The 27,857-nt window shown below is 39.0% G+C and overlaps 1 protein-coding gene across 5 annotated transcripts in view; it reads left to right on the top strand.

Annotated features, from left to right (window-relative positions):
• homer1b (homer scaffold protein 1b) overlaps positions 1–27,857 on the top strand; it is a 61,241-nt gene that overhangs the window by 22,457 nt on the left and 10,927 nt on the right. For 3 of the 5 annotated variants that reach the window (XM_073950125.1, NM_001326290.1, NM_001002496.4), the window contains 3 exon segments: positions 13,701–13,832; positions 19,753–19,845; positions 20,596–20,753. In XM_073950125.1, the coding sequence (XP_073806226.1) occupies positions 13,731–13,832; positions 19,753–19,845; positions 20,596–20,753 (353 nt within the window). In that variant the 5' untranslated portion in view covers positions 13,701–13,730. 5 annotated transcript variants of the gene reach the window in all.

Below are 27,857 nucleotides of genomic sequence, written 5' to 3'. Positions count from 1 at the left end.
TCTTTTCACTTAGCATGATTATGAATCGCTGACAGGTCCAGATAGTCAGCATGCCAAATATTTCACAGGCATTGGCGACACATCTGCGATTTTCTCTGCAAATGTCTTTGATAATTCACACAGTGTGACTGTCACTCTTGTGAACAAGCAATGATTTCAGGCATTTATTGGAAATTTCACAAAACCTGTCAGCAACTATCAGGGCTGAAATTATGCAAAAACGGGTTCACACTGCACTTTTTAGTCCACTTACTTTAATACTTATGTATGTGAGCACACAAAGTAAAACTATTAGTCTGTGTTTGAAAATAATATCATTTGAGACATAAAATGTTCATTTTTTTATGAAACTGTCACTGAATAGATACATTTTGAACTTTTCTTATTCCTGGATGGTGCCATGAAATTAAAAGATCAAATGCCATGCAACTTGCATCGCTAGTGGCTGGGCCTTGATTGCGATACACCTCCCCCCTTTCAACCCCAACAGACTGCAAAAAAATTAAAATAAAAACAACGTCATGAAACAGATAGCTTCTTCCAACAATAGAGACGTTAGCCTCAATGCTGTTCTTGTGCGCTGTCCACCCACTTTCAGCTGTTCTCATGCAATTACAAGCCTGAAGTGAGTGATTATATAGCAGCCTGCGTGGACTGATTAGCGACCCGTCTGCATCTGAAAATAAAGACAAATACCAGCTCCAGTGTAGGCTACTAAGCTTTCTGCTCACTGAGAAATTCACAGTACACAAGAGCATGGATCGACTCAAATTTTGAATTTCCTAATCTGATACCAAAACACACATGCTTATCATCTCATTAGGTTTACCTTCATTTGTATTTTAGGCACAGGGTAAACATTTGTCATGCTGATGATGATTAGCTAACACTAGCAAAGCACTAGCATGATTGACAAACACTTGCATTTGGCTGCTTCTTAAATTGCTAAAAAGCTCACATTCCAGCTTTTCCAAAATTAAAAAAAAAGAAACCAAGAGATGGTCTGTCAAACCCTAGCTACAGTTTAAATAAAATAGGCTAATTAAAATGTAACTTTTCAGTTCTATATATAGATTATTGCTAATTTAGATTATTGTTATTACCACACCACATGATTTTTCCCATGAGCCTATGTTGAATATTTCATCACCCCAAAGACAGATCTGTAAAAAACAGATAATTTAATTACAGTTTAATAGACCTTTTTCACAGCGAAATTAAACAATGGAAGCGCCCTTCGAAGTAACAAATCGTTGTTTCCGGTTTCGCTAGGAGTCGCAGAGACAGCCTCAGGGCAGCGGATGACTTTCTTACTGTCAACTTTGCCATAATTTGGACAGGAAAACGTTGTTCGGTGAATGTGTAAAACTGACGTAGTCTAAATAAAACAGAATTTAAAAGATGATACTGATTTGCAATATTTGTGCAGAAAATGTGTCTTACACAAAGCGTTTGCAACTTTAGGTTACAGTATGGTACGCAGCCAACAGCCTAAGATCTGCTCATTCAAGTCATTCGTAAGCAAGATTAACTAGGCTATTTAACATTCAGCAGGATTAGTTTTGTGTCAGTAGTCCCGTCTGTTAACTGTTCTAACCCCCTTCTTCCTTTTTATTCAGAGTAAAATTATAGATTGTTTAATATTATAATATGTATGTATGTATAAATTATAGGTTGTTTAATGCTCGAAAGGTTTTCTCAAGTCTGGAAACATATGTTAGCTCCTACAAAAATAATAAAAATAAATAAATAATTTTTATTATTTATTTGTAGAAGAGCAAATAACATTTTACAAAACAAACATACACATTCCAGGGGGTAATTATAAATAAAATACAAATATACAAAATGTAATATAACATATGTAATAATTAAATACATTGTAGAGTTCACACATTTTTAAAGTGGGTCAGGCTTTCTTGTTTAGAGAGTCTCTGATACTAGTATTATACAAGCATATTTCAGTCATCAATACCTTACAATTTGGTTTCTTATTAGTAAATCTACATTTATGAATGTACAATTTTGTTAACAACATAAGCAAATTAAATATATAAAACTATTTTCCTCTAGATTAGTATAATCAAGTAAAGCCCACATGTACATTTTTCCATAATGATGAAGACGTTTTGAACACAAAATAATTGTTATTATTACATTTTTGCACCTCACCCCAGAAGCTGACTATGTACAATGTCAAAATAAGTGTAAAACCATCTCCTCATATTTAATACAGAAATACAGTTTACATTAATCCCACTTTTAAATGTTTGCAAATAATGCTTTGCTGGATAAAACCTGTGGATAAGTTTATAGGATATTTCTTTAATTTTATTTCTAACATGATATTTCTGTGATAACAGGCACACTTTCCTTTAATTCATCCTTTAATAAAGACATCCAATACAATTAGATATAAGGTACAGTAATGATTTATTTTTTAAAAAGGGTATGAATAGCTTTATCATTACTCTTTATATTTACTGTAAAACAAAATTTGCCAACATAAGATTTAGTAATATCAAAAGACAATGCATTAATACCTCTAAATAACATAAATGAATAACATATCTAAGGGAATTGAACCCATAACAGTTTCAAACTTGCTGGCTATTGCGATTTTGTAATGAGAAAGGACTTCATTGTAAGAAAAGTATACCATCTTTATTATAAAACTGACTAAACAAATTAATTTTGTTGTCAAACCAATTAAAAAAAGAGATTTGCATTTTCATAAATTGTCTATTATTCCAAAATAAACAACATGTGTGTGGGGAGAAATTATGGTTAGATTAATGACCATGATGAGCATTTGTTTGTGGAAGGCAGACAGCTTAACTGGAGTTTTGTCTATATTATAATTACCCATCAAAATAAAACTAAGACCACCAGTCTTTTAAAAAACATGATCTCCGCTTTGAAGTGCATACAGCATATGAACGTACTTCCGCATATTACTTGAAACGACATTCAACCCCTCTAATAATTTTCCCCATGATTTTCTCTGTCCTTCGTCTTTCGGGAAATCGTGGAAATTAAAGTAAGGGTGTAATTTTTTTTGAGTTGGAGCAGCCGGGAACGCTGCAATAACAGCAATGCGATGACTCTGCAATTCTTTTTTACTTCGTTATATTGAAACCGGAAGTTGTGATACGCTGTTTCAGAACCAGGAAGTGTGAAAAAGGCCTATTGCCATTCTAAGATAATATGGAGAAATTTGCCCTACAGAGGTTTTAAACATCTTTTTTGACTAGTGCTGTACAGTTGAACCAATTATGAGCATGTGCGTATTTTGCCTTGAATGTAGTACTGAGAACGTTCGAGGTTACTAAAGTAACCCTTCGTTCCCCGAGGAGGGGAACGGAAGCACTATAAGTGGATTTGATTGTAAAATCCACGCATTGGGAGGTTCGGTTCAGAAGCTACTCGTCTGAAAGAGTATTGAACGGGCCAATTAAGAATGAATTGGCAGCGCAAGCCTGCGCAGGTGAGCGGCATAAGCAATCAACTGAGTATATAAGCTCACCTGGCGCAGCAGACGCTATCCTTTTTAAGCTGAAGAGACTTTCAACAGCTAAGGGACAGTCATTATGGCGACGGAGTATAGTGCTTCCGTTCCCCTCCTCGGGGAACGAAGGGTTACTTTAGTAACCTCGAACGTTCCCCTTCGGGGGGAACTTCAGCACTATAAGTGGATTTGATTGTAAAATCCACGCATTGGGAGCCCATTGAAAGCGCCATAATGACTGCACCTTACCAACACCCCCGATGAGGAGATAGTCAAGCAAGCGTGACGCACCCACATCATGGGGGGCGCGGTCCTCCAACGTGTCCCTGGCCCTAATTTATCCTACTTCAACAGAAGTTTTACGGATTTATATATATTTTTTGGGGTGTCGTGAGCATCTAGATAATTCTAGGAAATACGACAGTACGTTGGGAAGCGTGCAATCCCGATAGGGAGGACGCTGCGGAGGCCATCCGTTACCCAAGGGGGGATAGATGGCAGAATTTACATATGGACTAGCCCTAAAAAGGGGGAGTACGCATAGCAAAAGAGTGGTTAGCGGGGAGGGAAGACACGGGTCCGCCCAGGGGGGGGGGGACTTAACCGTGGCTGAATAAGCATATGGGATCGCCTAGTGGGGACCACGCATAGCAGACACCTTTACCCAAAACGCGGGCTGACCAGCGGGCAGACCTACAACGTAGTGGGCCAGCAAGTGACTCCTCCGCTGAGTCAGTGCTGGGGGCCACGGAGGAATCTGCAGGGCTCACCTGACGGGGAACTTTACTGACAGATAAAAAGGCGCACGTATCTCCGTGTTAGGGAAAATGGCGCAGCAAGCGTGTTTCAACACCCTACCGAGTTGTTTCCTCAATCACCAAGGGTTACCTAATACCCTTGAGGAAACCGGCTCCACTCGCAGATTGTAAAACCTTGCAAATGTGTTGGGTGTCACCCAGCCCGCAGCTCTACAGATGTCTGTTAGAGGGGCGCCGCGTGCGCGCGCTCGAGAGGATGCGAAGCTCCGAGTGGAGTGCGCACGCGCTCTCGGGGGACGCGGCTCATCTCGGCTCTGATAGTGAAAGAAAGGCATCCACAATCTAGTGGGAACTTATTTCGGTACGGCACTTCCCTGCTGCCGACCGCTATAACAGACGAAGAGCTGCTCAGATGATCTAAACTCTGAGTGCGGTCCGGATAATACGCAAAACGCGAACTGGACAATAAATAAGGGCTGGGTCTGCCTCCTCCGAGGGCAGCGCTTGCAGGCTCACTACCTCGTATTAAAACGGAGTGGTAGGAACCTTGGGCACATATCGCGGGCGGGGTCTCATACGTGAGAGAAGCCAGCCCAATTACAGGCACGAGTCACTGACCGAAAAATGCCTCCGGGTCCCCGACCCTCTAATCGATATCAACGCGACCAGCAGAGCTGTCTTCAGGGACAGAAATATACTGAGTCGAGGATCGAAGGGATCTGACGCGGCTTGTGTAGCGAGGGCGAGATCCTAAGAGGGCATGAAGGGGGGCGGGGTGGATTAATTCGCTTAACGCCCCTGAGGAACCGGATGATGAGGTTATGCGTTCCCACGGTGCTGCCAGCCACCGCGTTATGAGAGCGGAGATGGCAGCCACGTAACCTTGAGTGTGGAGGGCGACAGCCTGCTCTCCAACTTCTCTCGGCGTAAAGAAAGCACAACGCTGATCTGGCAAATTACGGGGGTCTTCTCAGCGAGAGACACACCATTCAGTGAATAGACTTCACGTCAGGGCATAGGCGCGCTCGGGGAGGGGGCTCTAGCCCGAGTGACGGTATTAGCCACCGCAATCGGAGGTTACCTAAGTCTTCCTCGCGTCTAAAAATCTCTTCAAAGATCGGCGAGGGTGCCAGGTGGTGCCCTGTCCCTGAGAGAGTAGGTGCTCTCTCGAAGGGACTGCCAGGGGAGGGCTATCGCGAGGGAGAGCTCTGACATCCAGGTCCGGTTGAGCCAGAGGGGCGCAACCAGCAACCTGTTCCTCGTCCTCCCTGACCATGCACAGTAACTGCGCGAGCAGGCTCACTGGGGGAAACGCGTATTGCGCGTGCCCCGAGGCCAGCTGTAAGCCAGTGCATCCGTGCCGAGAGCACTCGGTCAGGGAAAGAACAACTGGCAATGAGCGATCTCGGGGGAAGCAACAGATCGATCTGGGCTTCCCCGAATCGCGCCCATATCAGCTGAACAGACTCGGGGTGGAGTCTCCATGCTCCAGGACGCAAGGCTGCCGTGAGAGCGCATCGGCTGCACGGTTGAGCTTGCCTGAATATGAATGGCGTGCAGCGATTTCAGCCGCGGATGACTCCAGAGGAGCAGACGGCGGGCGAGCTGAGACATGCGGCGAGAGCGCATACCCCCTATACGGCTGATATACGCCACCGCCGCCGTACTGTCCGTCCTGACCAGCACGTGTTGCCGCTCCAACACCGGAAAAAAACGGTGGAGAGCGGGGAACACTGCCAACAGCTCCAGGCGATATGCCAATGCAACTGGGTACCTTTCCACAGGTCCGCAGCCGCATGCCCGCAACGCACAGCCCCCCAGCCCGTGTTGGAAGCGTCTGCTGAAACGACAACAAGACTGGACGCCTGTTCTAGAGACACCCAGGCCTGTAGGAACGAGGGGTCGCTCCAAGGGCTGAGGGCGCGGCGACACAGCGCAGTAACAGAGACTCGGTGTGCGCGCGCGTGCCATGCGCGTCTGGGGACTCGATCGTGAAGCCAGTGCTGAAGTGGTCTCATATAGAATAATCCGAGCGGCATGAAGCGGCTGCGGATGCCATATGCCCCAGGAGCCTCTGAAATTGTTTCAGTGGGACCACTATTTTACTGTCGAGCTCTCTCAGACAGTACAGCATCAGCTGAGCGCGCTCTCCGGAGAGGCGCGCTGCCATGGTGACCGAGTCCAGCTCCAGCCCGAGAGAAGAGATCCTCTGCACGGGGGCGAGTTTGCTCTTTTCTCGGTTGACCTGAAACCCCCACAGGTGGAAGTGCCAGAGCACTTTGTCTCTGTGCATAATCAACTCTGTGCATAATCAAAAGAGAGGGCAATTCAGCCAGTCGTAAAGAAATTGAGTATGCAGATGCCCGCGAGCCGAAGGGGCGCTGAGGCACCCTCCGCGGGCTTGGTGAGGACCCGCGGAGACAGAGAGAGCCCGAAGGGGAGGGCTTTGTATTGCCAAGCTCGACCTTCAAACGCAAACCGCAGAAACTGTCGGTGGCGAGGAAGAGTGGAGACATGGAAATACGCGTCCATCAGGTCTAATGCTGCAGACCAACCCAGAGGACGAACGCACCGGAGGATGCGCTTCTGCGTGAGCATTCTGAACGGCAGCTTGTGCAGGCAGCGGTTCAAAACGCGCAGATCTAGGATTGGCCGTGACCCACCGCTCTTTTTGGGCACGATGAAGCGTGGGCTGTAAAACCCGCTCTCCATCTCGGCTGGAGGGAGCGGCTCGATTGCATCCTTCGCCAGGAGGACAGCAATCTCCTCTCGCAAGACAGGGGCGGACAGGGGGCTGACCCTGGTGAATACACACCCGTGACTTGGGGGGCCGTTTCGCGAACTGAATCGCATAGCCGAGTCTGATTGTGCGTATGAGCCACCGCGAAGAGCTGGCCCGCGCTAACCAGGCAGGCAGAGCTCTCGCTAATGGACTCATCGCTACAATCGCTGACGTACCAGCAGTGGGGCAGCGCGGAGTGGGTGTGCTGATCCGGGAAGCTCGCGGGTCCCACGGAAAAGCTGGAGGTGGGATATTTGCTCTCACTCCAAACCCGAGCTCCGGAGGGGAGGCTCGAGGGGTGGGAGAAAGGAGACCGTCCTCCCAGCGCTCGTGAGCCACTGGCGAAACGCACCGAATCTGCAAGCTAGAAAGCATAGCGTCCCAGACTGGCAGATTTCGGGCTGTCACATCTGGGGAAGTGAAAAGTGCCCTTTCATAATGTTTTCATGGCAGTAAAAAGTGCCGTTGGAAATGGGGCCCCGCCCTCCAGCGGGGAAAGAGCAAGTTCCCTCTTCTCCAGATGGCCTGTCCCAGGGGCGCTTCGCGGTCCGTTGCCGGACTTAGCGGCGTTCTGGGCAGGGGGGCTGCCTGCTTCCGAGGTGCCCGACGCGCTCGCTTCGCCTTAGGCGTGTGCGGGGGCGGAGCAGCTCTCGTAGGCGGACGCCTTCGGCGAGGAGCAGGTATGAATGGCACGGCGGGCGGAGCGGGCTACGGACCGCCGATAAGACATCACCCACCAACTGCTCTCTCACCGCCTTGAATTCCTGGGTGAATTCACAGACAGTGTCGCCGAACCTGGCTGGGGATATGGGGAAGTCAAGAAAGCGGACTTTGTCGACTTTGCGCATATCAGCCAGGGGTGGCGCTCCTGGACCACTAATGTGGACATCGTCCTCCCCAACGCACACGCAGCGGACTCAGTAGTCCGAAGAGCTAAGTCGGCGGCGGTGCGAAGCTCGTAAGCCTGGGTTGGACCCACCCTCGTGCAGCTCGGCCAGCGCCTGCGCTTGGTAGCGCTGGTAGGTGGCTATCGCATGCAAGGCGGAAGCAGCCTGGCCCGCAGCTATGTAAGCTCTAGCTCCGAGGGAGGTAGATAACTTACAGGCTTTGGATGGGAGACGAGGCGGACCCCGCCAAGAAGAGGCGCCGCGCGGATTTACCGCCATCGCGCACTCAACCTGAGGAATCGCCACATACCCCCTGGCTGTTTCACCGTCAAGAGTGGTTAGGGTGGAGGAACACGCAGCACGAGCAGAAAAAAAGTGCTTTACAAGACCGCGTGAGCCTACTGTGCACCTCCGGGAAGAAGGGAACGCCCCTCTAGTCGGTCCGGCCGCGGAGCTGGGGGATAAACCATCTCCAACCCACGGCCGAAGCAGCCCGGGAAAGCACGGCTAACATGTCCGTTTCAGGATCCGTAGTGACAGCGCTCACCAGCCCGAAGGGGGCGAGCGGGTCTGGATCATCATCGGACAATGAAAGCCCACCCTCCGATGCCGCGGTGGACATCTGGTCTCCGGTGTCATCGGGCGTAAGGGCTACCATCTGTTAGACGGATCGCTTCCTCCGCCCGAAGCTTGGATGGAGCGCTTAGAGGAGCGGGAGGTCCGCGGGCCCGTGGGCGACGGATTATCTCTCGCTGAAACCCTCAGATCTGCCCGAGTGCCCGCTGCAGAGCAGGGGACAACTGGGGTGGTTCGCCTTTTTGCAAAGGCTAACCGCGATCTTGCGCAACAGTCATGGCATCGCAATGACGACATGAACTGCCCGCGAGCAGCGCATTAACATGCTGGACCCCCAGACATGTAACACAGTGCCCGCGCCCATCATCCGAGGACAGGAAACCACCGCATCCAGAAACGCACAGTCGGAGCGCCGTCCTGATAAGGACGTGCTGCACGACTGTGTTGCTCTTTCTGTGAAGTTTGCAACTTTATACGCACCGCTCTGGAGGACCGGACCCAAAGAACGCCAGGCAAGGGAGAAACCCAGCTCGACCGTCTGCCACTGCGTGTACACACTCTGGACCGGGAGAATGCTCTCGTTCGCTCAGAATCGCTGGTCACAGCAGGAGGAACCCTCATCGACTCGATCAGAAAGTCTCTGAAGCGAAAAGGATAGCGTCTGCTGCGCCAGGTGAGCTTATATACTCAGTTGATTGCTTATGCCGCTCACCTGCGCAGGCTTGCGCTGCCAATTCATTCTTAATTGGCCCGTTCAATACTCTTTCAGACGAGTAGCTTCTGAACCGAACCTCCCAATGCGTGGATTTTACAATCAAATCCACTTATAGTGCTGAAGTTCCCCCCGAAGGGGAACTAAAATTAACTGTGGACGTGGAATATCATTTAAGAGCTCTGGTGCTCTTATTCTCATTACTATGGTAACAGCAACTTCATGATCGGTACATTTCTCTACAGGAATATGTGTAGTCACCAGATATTCACTGCTTATAAACAGTATGTGTCCTGGCTTACGCAGAGGAGTGTAATGTACCAACCTCAGAGTTCATTATACATTTGTACAGATGTATGTACAGTTAAAGTTAGAATTATTCACTCTCCTGATTTTTTTTTCTTTTTCAATTATTTTCCCAATGATGTTCAACAGACCAAAGTATTTTCTATAATATTTTTCATTATAGGATAGATATTTTTATATATTTTATTAAGTCTTATTTGTTTTAATTTGGCCATAAAAACTGTTTTTAATAAAATAGCCCCCTCAAGCAATATTCTTTTTAATTGTCTACAGAATAAAACATCATTATACAATGACTTGCCTAATTACCCTAAATTATTAGTTAATAAAACTATTATGTTTAGAAATGTTGAAAAAATCCATTTTTGAATAAAAATAAACAGGGGGGCTAATAATTCAGGAAAGCTAATAATCCTGACTTCAACTGTATGTACATTTGAAAATGAATGATATTTTGTTTTACTTACCAAACCTACAGTTGAAATCAGAATTATTACCCCCACCCCTCGTTTATTTTTTTTTTTTTTAATTCTGTTTAACAAAGAGAAGGTTTTTTTTCAACACATTTCTAAACATAATAGATTTAATAACTCATCTCTAATTACTGATTTATTTTAGCTTTGCTATGATGACAGTAATTAATATTTGACTAGATATTTTTAAGACACTTCTATACAGCTTGAATTAACTAGGTTAATTGGGGAACTAGGCAGGCTGGGGTAATTGGGCAAGTTATTGTATTACGATGGTTTGTTCTTTAGTTTATTAAAAAAAGGCGCTAATAATATTGACCCTAAAATGTTTGTTTTTTTTAATTAAAAACTGCTTTTATTCTAGCCGGAATAAAACAAATAAGACTTTCTCCAGAAGAAAAAACATTATGTAACATACTGTGAAAATATCCTTGCTCTGTTAAACATAATTTGTGAAATATTTAAAAAAGATAAAAAAAAATACTCAAAGGGGGTTAAATAATTCGGATTTCAATTGTAGGTTAACCTCAGATTTGTTTAGGAATTCTAAAGTGTAGAGCACAGGGAACGGCGTTCATCCTTACAGCCACTCTGAGCGAACGATTGTATAACATGTGTAACACACACACACGGGAAGCTGACAGTGGAAGCCCACTGTCAATTTTCTTGCTTGAAATTACACGTTTGTGTGTGGCCAATTGGCCTTGTTCTGAAAGTGTGTGGGAGTATGAGAGCGCTTGAAGCCTTTTATCCACGCAGCCTTCGTGGATCGCTCTGCTTTGTGCATCCATCACTTCCATGTTTTACATTCCCCATCTTGGAAAAGTACAGCACAAGGTATAGATGAAAATATGTCTAAAATACATCTAACAAGTGAAAGAAACTGCAGAAAAATATTTTTTTTAGAAAGACCGGCACTGAATAAGAATAGGATTATTTGCTTTGAAGGATTTTGATGATTTTCTGAATCTCTTATGACTGTGAGCTCAACAGAATGTGTGCAGCATTTACTGTGGACCTTTTTTCCCTCTCTCTTCTTCTCCTTCTCGCTCTTTCCTCCCTCCTTATTTGCTCTCGGTTTCACACCCACACAAACACATTCACTGGCAGCGACTGTCGTCATTTCATCAATAACATTTGACTGGCTTAAAGTGCAGGAAATATCTTGAGATGTACTGAGGACAGTTATGTGTTTGTGAACATCCAGTTCTGACCATCTCATTTAGAATTTTTTTTCTTACCTCTTACATTACAACATTTGAGCTGTTTACTTGATCCATGACTAAACACAAGTCAACTCGATCTTGGTTCCTTGCATTAAATTCACACAGTGTGAAGCCAGTTATTTCTGCAGAATTTAATGGAGACATTCACAGTTTAATACAACCCCTGATACTTGTAGTATGTTATATTAAATTTAAGACTGTCTGGTGGTTACTGTTTTTTACCTAATTTATTACACAATGTTGCAGTTAATCAATCTGATTGATTCCCAAATTAGAATAAGTAAATCTTTTTTTTATTATTCATTCAATTCATTCAAATTCATTCGACTCATTCAGCAATCAGTGAAGCAAACAGCTCTTTATAAGAATAGCTCATTGAATCATTGATTCACCTAAATTGTCGAAATGGGTTCATTTAGAGATGAAAAAAAAAGATCAATGATGCACAACAGTACACAAGCAGCTTTACATGTGATATTTTTTGTTCACTAAACTTTGCTAAAACAGAGCAAAAATATTGAGCCCTATTATACACCCGGCGCAATAAGGCACAAGACGTGTTTGGTTTTTGTTGCAATTTTCAGACCAGCGCAGCAGTAATTTTGCCCCATGTTATTTAAATAGCAAATATTTTTGCACCATTTTGTGGACTCGTGGGTGTTCCGGTCTAAAATGGAGGTGTGTTAAGGCGCATTGTTGGCACATTGTTGTTAAATTAGCCATTTTCTGGAAATTGAAACTGAATTTGTAAATATTTTTAAAAAACAAATCTTAGCACTCAACAAACAAAATTAAATATGTAGTCTTACGGATGTTTTCAGTGGAGTGAGTTTCCACCATTTCCTTTTCCACAAAATGATAGGAGTAAAGTAAAGAGGCCGAATAGAGAAGGCTCATTCTTTATCCTCATGCTGCAGATGGTCTGTTTAACTGTTTTCTCACTAGTGAAGCTTCAGTTTTTCCACTTACAAAGTTTGCCATGTGAGCAGCAAATGTGCAATTGCTCAACGCAGCTGACTCTTAAAGAAAATAGAGAAATGCGAGTCTGATTGGTTAAATGTATGTTATGCTCTAAACACACCACACAAGAGATTGCGATGACATATGATGACGTGTGCAGGTGCACTAGTGGCATTCGATTTGTTAGGGGTAAATCTTGAACCCCTTCCCTTTACACTCTGTTTCAAGGGGTAGGGCTTCAAAAAAAAATTGGGATTGGGCCTTAGTTTGGTGGTTTGTTAGGTGATCTGTACAGCAAGCCCTTAATTCTTATCAATGTGTCTGAAAAGGATGTCTGATCTGAAACTTACTAAACATATCTGAAGTAACATATTTCAGACATATTTTAAACAGTCATTAGAAATGAGTTATTAAACCTATATGTTTAGATTTAAAATGTGTTGTCTCAGAAATTGAGAGAAAATTAAACAGGAGGCTAATGATTCAGGAGGGTTAATTATTCTGACTTCAAATGTATACCTGCATTCAAATGGCTTGATCAAGCAGTAATTCCCCTGCATCAAGTTATAGTAACTCATTATTCATTCATTCATTCATTCATTCATTTTCTTGTCGGCTTAGTCCCTTTATTAATCCGGGGTTGCCACAGTGGAATGAACCGCCAACTTATCCAGCAAGTTTATACGCAGCGGATGCCCTTCCAGCCACAACCTATTTCTGGGAAATAGTAACTCATTAACTTTATCAAAACATTTTATATTTTACACATGCTTAAATAATTTGTTAGGGTGAATTAATACAGAGATTCATCTTTCTTCAGTGGATGTTTAAACAACAGTTTAAAAAAAACAGATTTATTAAATAGGAGACAGATCTGAAGAATGAATACTGCATGAGTTGCAGATTACCAAAACTGAGATCAGGACACGGCTAACTAATCTGAAAGATCACTATTTTCTGTCTACAAAATGATATTCATTCAGAAATAAGAAACAATCAGAGCTGTTACTAGTAAATTTGAATCATTAAGATAAAATCTCTTTCTTTCATATCCAGTCATGTAATTATGTTATCAATTAAATCAGGTGATGCACCTACACGTTACTGTCCTTTCCACAATCAACCAGCCTTGAAATAAATCAAAAGTCATCTTAGTTTATCTATAGACGAGACAAACAGAAATCCACTCAGTCGCAACAGAAAAGAACACTAGTTAACAATAGCAACAGTGAAAAAATATCAGAGGCTACTCCAAGGCCATCGAATCTGTAATCATAAAGATCATTTACATGTATTCATTGAGCTGACGCTTCAATCCAAAGTGACTTACAAGTGAGGGAAAGATAACAATAGCAAGAAATAGATCACACCGTTTGCCCTGCTATTGCTGTTGACCCACTGTTTCTGTTTCATGCTGTTTTCAGTCTCAAGGCCGGATCGTTCCTTGTATCGCACACATGTGTGTTTCACAGGCTTTTCTGAAAAGTTGTTTTCTTCTTTCTCATCTCACAGGCAATAATAAACAGCACTATCACCCCGAACATGTCCTTCACAAAGACATCTCAAAAGTTTGGCCAGTGGGCTGACAGCCGTGCCAACACAGTGTATGGGCTGGGTTTCTCCTCCGAGCATCATCTGGCCAAGGTGGGTGGATTTCTATCTCTCTCTCTCTTCCGGTCTTTCTATCCCTCATTTTCTTGCCTGTGTCTCTGGGGGTCTTGTTCTGCCTCTCTCTCGCTCTCTTCCACCCCCTGTGTTTGTGAGCTGGGGAACACCTACACACTGTGCCCTAATGAGAAGCTGTACAGTCATGGGCGCGTGGGAGGCTTCTTCTGTGCAGTGCTTTCCTTTCTCTCTCTCTCTCTCTCTCTCTCTCTCTCTCTCTCTCTCTCTCTCCCTCTCTCCTCTGCATTATGATGATGCACTGTCAAAAAAGCTCGCCACCTCTTGTCTTCCTCTGCTCTCCTTCTGTTTCATTCCCGCTCACATTTCTCTTTATCTAGGTCCTTTGCTTTTGCTGAGACAAATAGAAGTAAACAGAAGTATAATGATCATGTATATAGGCTCATAACGGTGTCAGATTTACTTCTTGTAAATAATCAAAGGAAGCTTTTATCATGGTATATGGTATTATCATGATATTAAAAGGTAACTTTAATGCGTAGGATAGCAAAAATGACTTGGTGTGTTGTTTTATGTTATATTAATACACAGTGACGAAATGTTTTACCCAAATTAAATTGCAAAAGGATTCTAAAGCTGTACACTGTAAAACCAAAAAAGTTATGGTTACTCTAACCATTTGAGAAGACCGATTCCAACAAACCATTTATGTTCAAAAACTTATCCTAATGAGTGCTGTGAACTTAATCCATTTGAGAAAATCAAGCAAATTGAGCAGAGTAAAACCCAATTAATGAAGAGAACTTAAACCGACTGACCAATGTAAAACCTAATAAGTTAAGTCAACTCAAACCGTTTGGGGAAACCGATTGCTATAAACCATTAAAAAACTAATCTGTGAATTTAAGCAAATGCGCTTATGACGCGATGCAACTGGCCCTTAAAGGAAATGGGAGGTGAGACTCTGATTAGTTTATTCTCAAAACACAACTATAACTCATTAAGAAAATAACTTCAACCCTTTTGGACCATGCGCCACGGCAAAGTGGATTTTTCCATCCTTATATTAGCAAAAATGGATTCTGACACCCCCTGAAAGCGTTTGCACCCTGCGCTCTGCATTTTGTGCATGGATCGTCAAAATAGAGCCCAATATTTTAGCCTGTAGTAGGCCAGATTAACATGTAAGAAATGTTGACTGTTAACTTCCAATTAAGTCTCCAAACTTTTTCTATTGTTGTAAACACCACTGCAAATACAATGGGAATTTTTGTTTTAGAAAGTTTTAGTAATAAATAACTCATCATAATATTTTGAATTTCCAACAATATTAATATTGTGCATGTTCATTAAATGTTCCTGATGCTTATCATTTTATTTTGTGGATCAAGAAATAAAAGCCCAACCACCACAGATCTGTCAATTAACACTTTCCTTTGTTTTGTCATTTACCTTGATATTTATTTATGCTTTTTATTTCCATTATGGGAGCTTAAGCTCTGCACTGTCCACTTATGATGATGAAAATTTAACCCAGGTTTGACATTTTTTGTAGTTTGAAGCATTTTATTGTATAGGAAATGATATATTAAAAAAAACATACAATAGGAGTACTATTTAGCAGCTAATTGCCTTTTTTGTAACATAATGTATCTGACCAACCAAGATAATATATTGTTTTACAAAAATAGGAAATAAAAAAAGTTCATATAAAACATTTCAAAACCATAATTAAACTGGAAACATGACTGACAAAATATAGGAAACTGCTAATAATAATTATAATGATTTTAAGTGTCATGCAAAAGCACGATGGAAAAGTTATATATACAGTTGTTATGTTAAAATATTATTTCCATGTAACTATGTTAGAAACATTATTATTAAGCATTTATTAATATTAATTTCAACTGAAGCTAATAATAATAATAATTTTTAAAGTATCATAAAGCACAGTGGAAAGGTTAAATCAGTTATTACATTGTTACATACTTTCTAGTTTTACTACATTAGAAATATTATTATTAAGCATTTATTAATATTTAATTTTAACATAAGCTAATACTAACACTACTACCAATAATTATTTTGACAGTATCATGAAAAATCACCATGAAAAGGTTAAATGTACAGTTGTTACATTATTACATACATATTGATGTTAATTTTAGACCTGTCACGATACGAGCAATTGTTGTTGTGTGATATATTGTCACAGAAATTGTTGTTATTGCCATTTTGAGATGATTTTATGTCACTGATTGAATAAAGATTATATGACAGCATAATAATGCCATAAACCCTTTAAAATACTTGTCATTCATAAGGTTATATAGATTCTCATTCAATCATTCATTTTCTTTTTGGCATAGTGCCTTTATTAATTTCAGGTCGCCACCGTGGAATGAACCGCCAATTTATCCAGCACATGTTAATAAGCAGATGCCCTTTTTTAGACAAATTAGCCTACCCAATTCACCTGTACTGCATGTCTTTGGACTGTGGAGGAAACCGGAGCACCCGGAAGAAACCCACACAAATGCAAGGAGAGCATGCAAACTCCACACAGAAACGCCAACTGACCCAGCCGAGGCTCAAACTATTCTGACATTCTTGCTGTGAGGGGACAGCACTACCTGCTGCGCCACCACAATGCACTTTATTTAGATTTTATAATTTGATATCTAAAAAGTCCTATTATTTCTATACTATTAAATGTCCTATTAGGTAAGTGCCCAATTATAAACTTTGACACCCGTGAGGTAGAACGTAAATGTCATTGTAAAATGGTAAAATAGTAAAATGGCTTTAATGTTATTTGTGAATTTGTAAATATATATTGCAACTGCAAAAATAATGGTCATCTCCAATTATTCGATATATTGATTATTGTGACATGCCTAGTCAATTTTAGCACAAATTATTGCTATTATCTCAATTAAAAAGTTTTATCTTTCAGTAATATTAAAGGCATTGATTTAACTACACTTACATCTAACTAATGTTAAGATTAATAAATACTTCAAGAAATGAATTTCTTGTTGATTAATCTTGCTGTAAGTGATGCTAACTATTTGAACATTATTGTAAAGAGTTGCCTTCTTTTTATATTCAGATGAACTCATAGTTTTTCTTTAATTACTAATTACTCAACCTTTGAAGCACCTTCTCTCTCGCAGGAATGTTTGCTTAAGGCTTGATGTTTCAAAACTATTAATGGTGCAGCAGAGCTCTGACCCAAAAGTGTACAGAAATCTCCCTGCTGGATATTTAGGAAAGTGCTGCAGTCTTCCTGGAGCCCGGGAAGCTTTAATGGGAGCAGTCTATATTGGGAACTTCGAACATTGCTTCTTTTTAGGAGAGATATCCACTCTAAAAAAAAGTCTATTTAAACATGCTATGTATACAACATTAAAAAGTGTTAGATTGTTTGCGAGTATGTGAGCTTGTTCCCTCATTGGGATTTTTTTGGAATACTTTCTTGTTTAAACTTGAACAGAAAGATCATGCTGGTTCAACTGGACAGGCAAAACCAGCCCCTATTATTTCAACCGTATATGATCTAATTTAATTATAGAAGTAAAAGTTTAAAAAGTTTCTCTGAGCAGATAAAATTACAGTCCTAAAAGTGAATGCACAGAACCAATACACTAGGCTATATAGTAGGCCTACTTAAAGGGATAGTTCACCCAGAAAATTTACTTACAACACTGAACATAAACTTTATATAATTTGTTTTTAAATTCCTGTCATTTGTTAAATCAAACATCTGTAGTTTTTCTTAAAGCATAATTTAACATTGGGTCAAACTTTAAAATTTAATTCAATTTATCAAATATGTTTGTTGTGGTCAATGCAAAAATTACATTCACACAGTTAAATGGCAACATGGTGGCTCAGTGGTTAGCACTGCGGCCTCACAGCAAGAAGGTCACTGGTTCGAGTCCTGACTGGGTCTGTTGGCATTTATGTGTGAAGTTTGAATGTGCTCTCCATGTTGGCGTGGGTTTCCTCCGGGTGCTCCGGTTTCACCCACAGTTTAAACACATGCACATTAAGGGACTAAGCCAAAGGAAATAAATGAATAAATCTTAAAATATTGTTTAATATGTACTACCAATTTTTTTTTTTTAATTTTGGTACAACATTTTTTTACCCATACAACAAAGTATAGTTTTATTTTGGGTCAATATAAAAATACTATAATTTGTTACAGATAAATAAAATTAAGTGGATTAAGTAAAAAAAGTGTGATAAACTATACCATATAAAATATAATTGACTGTGTTTGTGTTTGTTCTCACTAGAGTACTCACAACATAATTTGTCTGCTTTTATCCATCAAAGGGCTCTATCATACACCCGGCGCAATAAGGCACAAGACTTGTTTGGCATGATAACTTGCTATTTTCTTTCCAACGCAACTGTAATTTTCACATTTTGCGCCATGTTGTTTAAATAGCAAATCCATTTATGCCACTTTGTAGACTCATGGGTGTGCCGGTCTTAAAAGGAGGTGTGTTAAGGTGCATTGTTGGCACATTGCTATTTTAAAGAACTGAAATAGACCACGCAAATGACCAAATAAAAGCTGCTTTACAGTCCAGCGCAGAGCTGGTTATGTGTCTATACAGGTCCAAACACTTACACATTGCTCAATACACACGGGATGTACAGCAATACACAAATATCTTTACACATGAAAACAAATAAAGGATTACAATGTAACAAAATTATTATTTACTACATAAATATAAAAACCACTACCACCATGCCTTCACCGTGGGTGAATTTTTAAAAGTTTATTCATAACAGCTTGCATTTGTATAATGTTGTTATTAATATTATTAATAGCAGTTTTATTTATTATATGCATATTTATATTTGTTTTAATGAGAACAAGTTTAGATATGTCCATCTGTCGGGTTTTGGAGACAACTGCATCACCATATGCAGCATAAGAATAGGACATGTGTGTGGATATATTATATCTTGGATTATTATTGTTCATTTATTCTTTTGCTGGGAACTAGAACTGAATTTAGAAATCGTTTTGACACAAATCTTTGCACTTAACAAACAAAATTAAATATGTAGGCTAATGGATGTCTTCAGTGGAATGAGGTTCCACCGTTTCCTTATCTACGAATGTAAAGAGTAAAGTAAAGAGTAAAGGTAAAAAGCAAGTAAAGATAGCAAATGGAGGAGGCTCGTTCTTTTCCTTATGCTGCAGATGGTCTGTTTTAACTGTTTTCTTGCTAGAGAAGCATTCAGTTTTTCCATTTACAAAGTCTACCATGTAAATGGCGCGACGCAATTGACTCCTAAAGAGAGATGAGACTCTGATTGGTTTAATGAATGTTATGCTCAAAACACACCCATAACTCACTAAGAGAAAAAGTACAACCCTGTTAGACCATGTGCCAGGGCACACAGCGTATTGTTCTCTACTTAAAATAGCAAAAGTGGATTCGGACACACCTTTTTTGAGCCATGGACTTTAGACTTTGCACACAGACCATTCAAATAGAGGCCAAAGCCTAAGAAAAGTGAAAGAGAACTATAAACTTTGTAATTTTTTATCTAATTCATATCTGCGTGTGTATATAAAAGAGTGTGAGTGCTTGGGGTTGGATTTTTTGTGGCATGAGTAATTTTTTTCACTGTAACAAAATACGTCAGAATAGTTATTAACAGATATTCCAGAAACTCAACAAAAAAAGTTTATAATAAATAAGCTTGAATACTTCATTAATGAAAAGCTTTGTTCATGGAAATCAGTAATTTTCTGTAAAATTTGTTTGGAGATCTAAAACACATTTGTGTGAGATATGCACAAAAAGAGAGTCAGAGGCAAATACTTTTTCACAACAATGCATCATTTGTCAGCTGCAAAAATTACAATGGATGCGAATCACATTTAATCTTTTCCTCTTCTCAGTTCGCAGATAAATTTGCAGAGTACAAAGAAGCAGCCAGAATAGCCAAGGAGAAGTCTCTAGAAAAGATGGAGCTGGCAAGTTCGCCCTCTCAGGTAAGTTGTGAAATGTCCTGCTACTTCAGTGTAATGTATGTGCATGAAATGATGAAAATCTGCTCAGATTATTTTAGCAACACACTAGCAACTGTTAAGTAAACACCCTGATTACCTTTGCAAATACATAGCAACACCCTAGCGACCACCCAGAACAAATTTTGATATTTTAAACTTATTGTATAATTATGTCATAACTTTTTGATTTAGTGGCTAATTCCTTTTAATTTTTTTGATCACATTCGTAAATTTTAATACTATTCACACATCCCCTAATAAGGGGTAAGATTAGAAGTGGGGTTAGGTGGCGCGCACCTCCCTTTAAAACAATATATGAAATTGGATGAATTTGTCCAAACTAAACAGCTTTTTTCACAATTTGAAAAATAGTTACATTTTCTTGTGAGATCAGGCTGATCAAACGTCTACATTGGTTTTATACTTTTAAAATCATTTTTAAACATTAAACTTTCAATCTGTACACTTTTAAAAATTACTTCTACAGTCTAGGATCACTTTCAAGTTTGTTTAGATTAACTAGTTAATTACTGTCATTCAAGTGTGTCAATGTACAGTAATTTTAAACACTCAAATAAAAAACACCCATAATTATTTTTTGCAATCTTTTCCTTAATACCCTACTATAATTAGAAGCTTAATGTTTTTATTTAAGTAAAAGACTATTACGTAATGTATATGTTATAGTACAACAAATGAATAGCCCACTGATATACGGCTTTGTTTTCACAGGAATCGCCTGCTGACATTCATTCCCCTCTGACTCCACCGGTCACTGCGGACCTCTGCCGAATCAACGGCACTGGTGATGATGTCACTCTGTCTGATGTGTCACCCAACTCTATGCTTCAATCAGATCTTTCTCCCACCACGCCGACTCTTGCACACAGGTAACAGGAGCTTCATGTAGAATCTAAAAAGACTTTTGCTTTTATCTGTTTGATCTGTACTTTTTAGTTCTGTGTAAAACCTTTTTATACTATCTGATAGTACACTATTTATCATAGACAACCTTAAAAGTTTTTTTTTTTATGTTTCAATGCAAGATGCTCACACATTGGAATGAAACCACTTACTGTACACTCGAAAAATTATTTTTGCTGCTTTTTCAAACTAATTACTGAAAATGAACTGAAACAACACAATTCTTGAACTGTTTTTGAGACAAAATAATTGTTTTATGTTTAATACACTTACATTTGTAAAATCTAATAAGCTAACTTAATTCCTAATAAGTGCTGTAATTTAATTCCTAACTTAAAGTTGTCCTAACACAAATCAGTTGTGTGGAACTGAGCGTTTTTACAGTGTACATGTAGCTGAAGGGATTTTAAATGATTAAATGACGTGTGCCTCTTAATGGACATTGTTGGCTTTTTCAATTTATATTATTTTACCAAGTTAAAATAATATGATTTCTTTATGTTTCTTATTGAAATTTTAATATTTCAACCTCATTTGTTTTTGAAGTAAACCCTCACTGGCCACTTTATTAGGTACACCTTACTACTACCGGGTTGGACCTCTTTTGCCTTTAGAATTACCTTAATCCTTTAAGGCATAGATTCAACAAGGTACTGGAAATATTCCTCAGAGATTTAAATCCATATTGGCATCATAGCATCACACAGTTGCTGCAGATTTGTCGGCGGCACATCCATGGTACGAATCTCCCATTCCACCACCTCCCAAAGGTGCTCTATTGGATTGAGACCTGGTGACTGTGGAGGCCATTGGAACACTGTGAACTCATTGTCATGTTCAAGAACCAGTCTGAGATGATCCGCACTGAATGACATGGTGTGTTATCCTTCTGGAAGTAGCCATCAGAAAATGGGTACACTGTGGTCATAAAGGGACTGACATGGTCAGCAACAATACTCAGGTAGGCTGTGGCGTTGACTTGATGCTCAATTGGTACTGAAGAAAATATGCCCCACACCATTACACCACCACCAGCAGCCTGAAACGTTAATACTAGGCAGGATGAATCTATGCTTTTATGTTGTTGACGCCAAATTCTGACTCTACCATCCAAATGTCACAGCAGAAATCGAGACTCATCAGACCAAGCAACGTTTTTCCAATCTTCTACTGTGCAATTTTGATGAGCCTGTGCCAATTGTAGCCTCAGTTTCCTGTTCTTAGCTGACAGGACTGGCACACGGTGTGGTCTTCTGCTTCTGTAGTGCACCAGTCTCAAGGTTGGATGTGTTGTGCATTCAGAGATTCTCTTCTGCATACCTCGGCTGTAACGAGTGGTTATTTGAGTTACTGCTGCCTTTCTATCAGTTGGAACCAGTCTGGCCATTCTCTTCTGACCTCTGGGATCAACAAGGCATTTGCACCCACGGAACTCCCACTCACTGGATATTTTCTCTTTTCCTGACTATTCTCTGTAAACTCTAGAGATGGTTGTGCTTGAAAATTGCAGTAAATCAGCAGTTTCTGAAATACTCTGACCATCCTGTCTTACACCCACAACCATTCCACGTTCAAAGTCACTGAAATCACCTTTCTTCTACATTCTGATGCTTAGTTTGAACTCTAGCAGATGGTCTTGAAGATGTCTACATGCTTAAATGCATTGGTTTACTGCCATGTGATTGGCTGATTAGAAATTTGCAGTTGGACAGGTGTACCTAATAAAGTGGCCCATGAGTGTATTTCACAATACAAAAATTACAAAAAAATTAAATTAATTTAATTAAAACCTATTAAAAGAATACTGCAATGATTCATGCCAGTGACATGTCAGCATAATATTATACAGTCTTTGTTAACAGGCTGTCAAGGATTCAAAATGTCAACTATTTAAAAAAACAAAACACAATTCTAACATTTTAGCCATTTTTATTATTATTATTATTATTATTATTATTATTATTATTATTATTATTATTATTATTATTATTATTATTTTGCTATTGTGCACTGCAGGACATTTAATTACAATTATGTAAGTAATACTATGTGGATGTGTATATATTTATATACTGAAAATTTTGTATGCGTTAGAGAGGTATTTGTAATGTGAAAATACCTCTCAATTTCAATTCAATGTGAAACTGCACAAAAAAAAAGATGTTTCTGGTTATTGAATTGTTCAACACTGTAAACAAAGTAGTAAGTAGCATATATAATATCTGGAAAATAATAGATTGTTGTCTTTTTTTTTTTTTAAGAAATCTATGTCAGTGAAAAGTGTAATAAAATATAACGTATGCTACTTTTATGATGGTGTTTGGCACTGATATTTCTGTCCTTTATGGACCCATGTATAACTTGTTTTGAAATTGATGCAGATGGGTAAAAAGTTTACTTGATTAACTGTTAGAGGTAAACTTTAAATGTAATCAATTTAAATGACTATCTATTTTTAAAACTATAATATTGTGATGCCTTTAATTTGAATGTTTAATGTGTTTTTATTTAAACTGTTTATAGATTATTAGTCAACTAAAAGTATTGTCTTTTGCCATAAGCAGTACATGCTAGCTGCCTTCGAGTTTTAAAGCAATGTTAAAGTCAGCTCTAATAGTCATGAGTTCATTGCACTTTTCCCAACTACTGTTCAATTATTTACAGTATGGGCATTCAAACGCTTGTTCACATGACTATGTACTCAGCAGCTTTTCAGTCTGACTGCAAAGGCAACATTTAGAGCCCATTTTACCAAGTCTCTGGATGCTTGAATTTTGATTAGTTGAGCAATCCGGTGCTGCAGGTTCAAAAATAGCATTCCACCACTTCTTACATAATCTCAGGTTAATGTTTCACTCTCACCTGCCACTTAAAAAAAAAAAAAAAAACATACCGATTATTGGACGCAAATGCACTGTGCACCAAACCGCATTCAACACCCACACAGTGCAGTTCTTTTCCAGACACCATGTATTTGTCATGCTTTTTAGATGCACACATTAAATAACTGTACAATTATTCATTTTTTTCTGAGATATTATGTCCAAACTAATCAGAATTATATAATACAGTGGCATGTTTTCAGCAAAGAGCAAATGTGATTTTTAAAGATGGAGGCGGCATCATCTGTTTCTGAGTCAGATTGCCCACTGTTAAGTCAACACAACCTTTTTGTTTGTTTCTGATGTGACCTTAAACAGAAATGTGTTTTTTTTTTGTTAACAAAGTTATATGGTCTTTTTTGTCTGTTTTTTTTTTTTCAGACACGTGCTTAAAACTTGTCGGGTCTGCTCCTACTGATAGCAGCATTTCACAGCTGTTTGACATGACTGCGATGTTTTCACTGAATACTCTCTTATGCAACAGTAACTGTAGATCAGTGGTTCTCAACCATTTTGTCTCCAAGGCTGTAATTACTTAAATTACTTAATATTTAGATTTTTTTTAAATACATCTCAAAGCTTATTTTAAAACTGGTTTCCATCCATATTGAAAATTTAACTCTGACGTTTAACAAGTACTTTTATTGACATTTAGTAGTCTGAAATATTATTCTTTCATTCATTCATTTTCTTTTCGGCTTAGTCCTTTTATTAATCTGGGATCGCCACATCGTAATGAACTGCCAACTTTTCCAGCATATGTTTTACGCAGCGGATGTCCTTCCAGCTGCAACCCATCACAACCCATATATATAATGCAAAAAGTACTGGCAGCACATTACGGTGCGTTTCCCAAGCATTGACATAACTTGTGGCTGAACCATCATAGTACCATGCATCATTAAGAAAAGTTAGTGACGAGTGTTTCCCAAAACAATAGCTGCTTTGTTGCAGATCCATCGTTTGAACCACATTAGTTATAACGTAAAACGTTCATAATGATGCTCTAAATGGGGTGGAGCAAAAAAAAACAAAAAAAAAAAACATACTTTTTGTGCAAATTGTTTTACACGCACACACACAAAAATCCAATATTAGTTTTGATAAAACGTCCACTCGCTTCCCATATAAAATTGAATATATGTAAACCGCACTTATAGGACCTATATTTGTTTCTATCCCAAACACAAATGTTATTGAGAATATTTCATATTCTATTCTAAGTTACATAAAAACCACTTAGCTAACACTTTAATGTTATATATAAATGGTTAGATTAATGGTTGTGATTTACAGTAGGCCATTTATAATAAAAAAATCCTACTTAATAATAATAATAATAATGATTTTAATAATAATAATAATAATAATAATAATAATAATAATAATAATAATTATTATTATTATTATTATTATTATTATTATTATTATTATTATTATGAAGTTGGATATTGTTTTTTTATTTTTTGGAAAGTCTACTTTTACACTTTGATACATGCAAACCACTTCAGAAATGTTCTAACCAAAAGGGCCCAGGTCATAGGTCATATAAGCCTACAGTACAGATACATTTCCTAATAAATAACCTACTATAAATTAAAACCATTGACATATGCTTCATATTTTTGCTTTCACAAGCTTTGGCATCTTAAAATAAATTCCACTTTTAAATAATTGGTCACCTATAGCTTTTGTCATGAGCCAAGGCTGGGTTCAAAATGGCATAAATGTTTTTAAAATGCACTACAAAGGGAACGCAGTTCTCAAAATGATAATTGCTCAAACTGAACAGTGAAAAAAACTTTGATACCAAATTACACCTAAGAGTGATAACTTTACTGTTTTGTTTTAATCATTCCAAGTTTAATTGTTGGAAATTTCTAAATGAACAGGGCATAGGGGGATTACTGGCATTAGAGCACCAGCCAGGGACTATGCTTTTAAATACAGCTCTAGAGGTGTAGTTGAAAACGTACAAGTTTGCCACACAGTTGGCAAATGTTTATTGAAACGATGGATTTGGGAAATGGCAAAATAACTAACTATGTGTTTAATGACGGATTTTGAGACCCAAGGTGGCTAACAATGGTTTTCTAAAATGAACAGTAACTCACATTACCAAAACAATATTTTGTTTCAGACTACTAAAATGGAAATAAAAATAACTTTAAAAAACATTATTTAAAAGGGTTTATTAACAGTAATTAGGGTAAATCAAATGGATAAATATAATAGAAACCTTTCATTAACAAATACCCCCCCCCACCCCACCAAGTTCCTATCAGTAATGATCCCTACAATAATTTTAAACTTCTACAATAATTTTAAACTTAACAATGTAAAAATGTAATATCTCAGTTGTTATATCCAGCTTTATCTAAACAACTATGTCAACATTTCATTCAAATTTGCTTACAAATGTGTGTATATGTAGTTAAGAAATTGTATGTCAGCTGTGTTGTTTTGATTTAAAGTAATTTAAGCCCCTCATCTAACTTTGCTGAATCCCCCTGCCTGAGAACCACTGCTGAAAATGCAACAAAACCTAATTCTGTTTGAAATTCTGTTGTTAAATTTAAACAGATATGCATTTCTGTCAGCTGAACTCTTGTGATGTTGTGTTTGATTAGTCATGTTTTAATCTTTCCTGAGTTTTGTTTGGGGAACAATTTTGCATTTGTTGTGACTTTGTATATGGTCTTTTTTGTAAGTTGTGTTTTTAAGGTTGATATCTGTAAATCTGAGGAAAAAATGACTACATTTATTAAATGTCATTCCACTTAAATTTCTCAGTTTGCTGAAGTTTTCCAACCGGACATTTTAACCATGCATTTATCATACATTTAGTTTTAAAAAAGCCTACTTGGTTTATTCTACACACCATATGAACCCAAATTTGGCACAATACCTCTGACATAGGGTGCCTTGATAATTCGCAGTAATAGTCTAGTATGAAATAGTGGACTAGAAGTGAAGACCCAATAGAAAGACATTTCATTTATTGTTTTTATTTTGTCTAATCTATATTTTTAACCAATAACAGGACTGAAATAATTTCATACACAGCTTAGAAACAGCAAATTGCAAATATTATTGGTGCTACTAGATGAAATTAATCATTGAAGGATAGTTTTTGTCCACTGTTATCAAGACAAGTAAGACAAAGAACATCATTGTTTGCTCTTTTGTTTCTAGAATCTGTCCCTATTCTCAAAAAATGAGCTGAAACAACACAATTCTTGAGATTTTTTGGGGGGGACAACTTACTTGTTTTATGTTTATTATGTTTAAATTTGTTAAGATAACTTAATCAATTTGTGTTGAGTCAACATGAATGAATTGTGTGACATTTTTTATTGTGTAGCTCTACCTTCTCTGTGACATCATGCATGTCATTAAAGACAACAAGCAGTAACTGTTTTAAAAGGAATGTATAGTCTGACATTTCTCCCAAAATCTAATAATGTAACACTGCTTTTGCTTGACCTTACAGTTTCTCCTAATCCAATTATCATGATATTATAAAAAGTCATTCGTATGAATAAAAAGCAAAAGGTTCATCATCGAGGCAGATTTTACACAAAATAATGCTATTCATTTTCCCAAAGAGGGAAAAAAACAGTGTGCAGTCAATTTGAAAAAGATGGAAAACAAATCTTTGGGTCATAGATCATGCTGTGTTTGTTCAGCTTTGGCTTTTATTACGTGGCGAGTGAATTGAAGGCATTTTTTCAAGCAGTAATTCTCCCACTCGCAGTCTTGTGTTCTACATTAGAGTTATCGTTGAGGGCCGGTTGGGCCGTTGCCACACTGTAGTGAATCACATTTACAGTTGGGCATAATATGAGACGTGCAACAAAATGTGTGCTACACCAGTCGATACTCTTTAAACTTCATTACGGACTGCACTTTATGTGCCGTATAGAAAACAATCCATCATATTGGTGGTTTGAAATGTGTTTAACGTCTAACAGAGATGCAGTAAAATGAGAGGCGCGTTGATTGCTGGGTTGTTGGAGCTTTGAACAGAACAGCGGTCAGATGGAGATTGTTTATTGATCTGCATTGAGGACAGTCACGATGACATTAAGCTGCAGTTATGCAATGAGGACAGCCATGTGCTTCTGTGCGTCTGCGCTAGTCAACTTCTGAAGTGGATCAAAGAAGTTTTTCAACATTTTTTATAAG

Source organism: Danio rerio, chromosome 5 (assembly GCF_049306965.1).
Source record: "Danio rerio strain Tuebingen ecotype United States chromosome 5, GRCz12tu, whole genome shotgun sequence".
NCBI classification, from domain to species: Eukaryota; Metazoa; Chordata; class Actinopteri; order Cypriniformes; family Danionidae; genus Danio; species Danio rerio.
The sequence above is the reverse complement of the archived record's forward strand: the minus strand, read 5'-3'. Positions and strand labels throughout refer to the sequence as shown.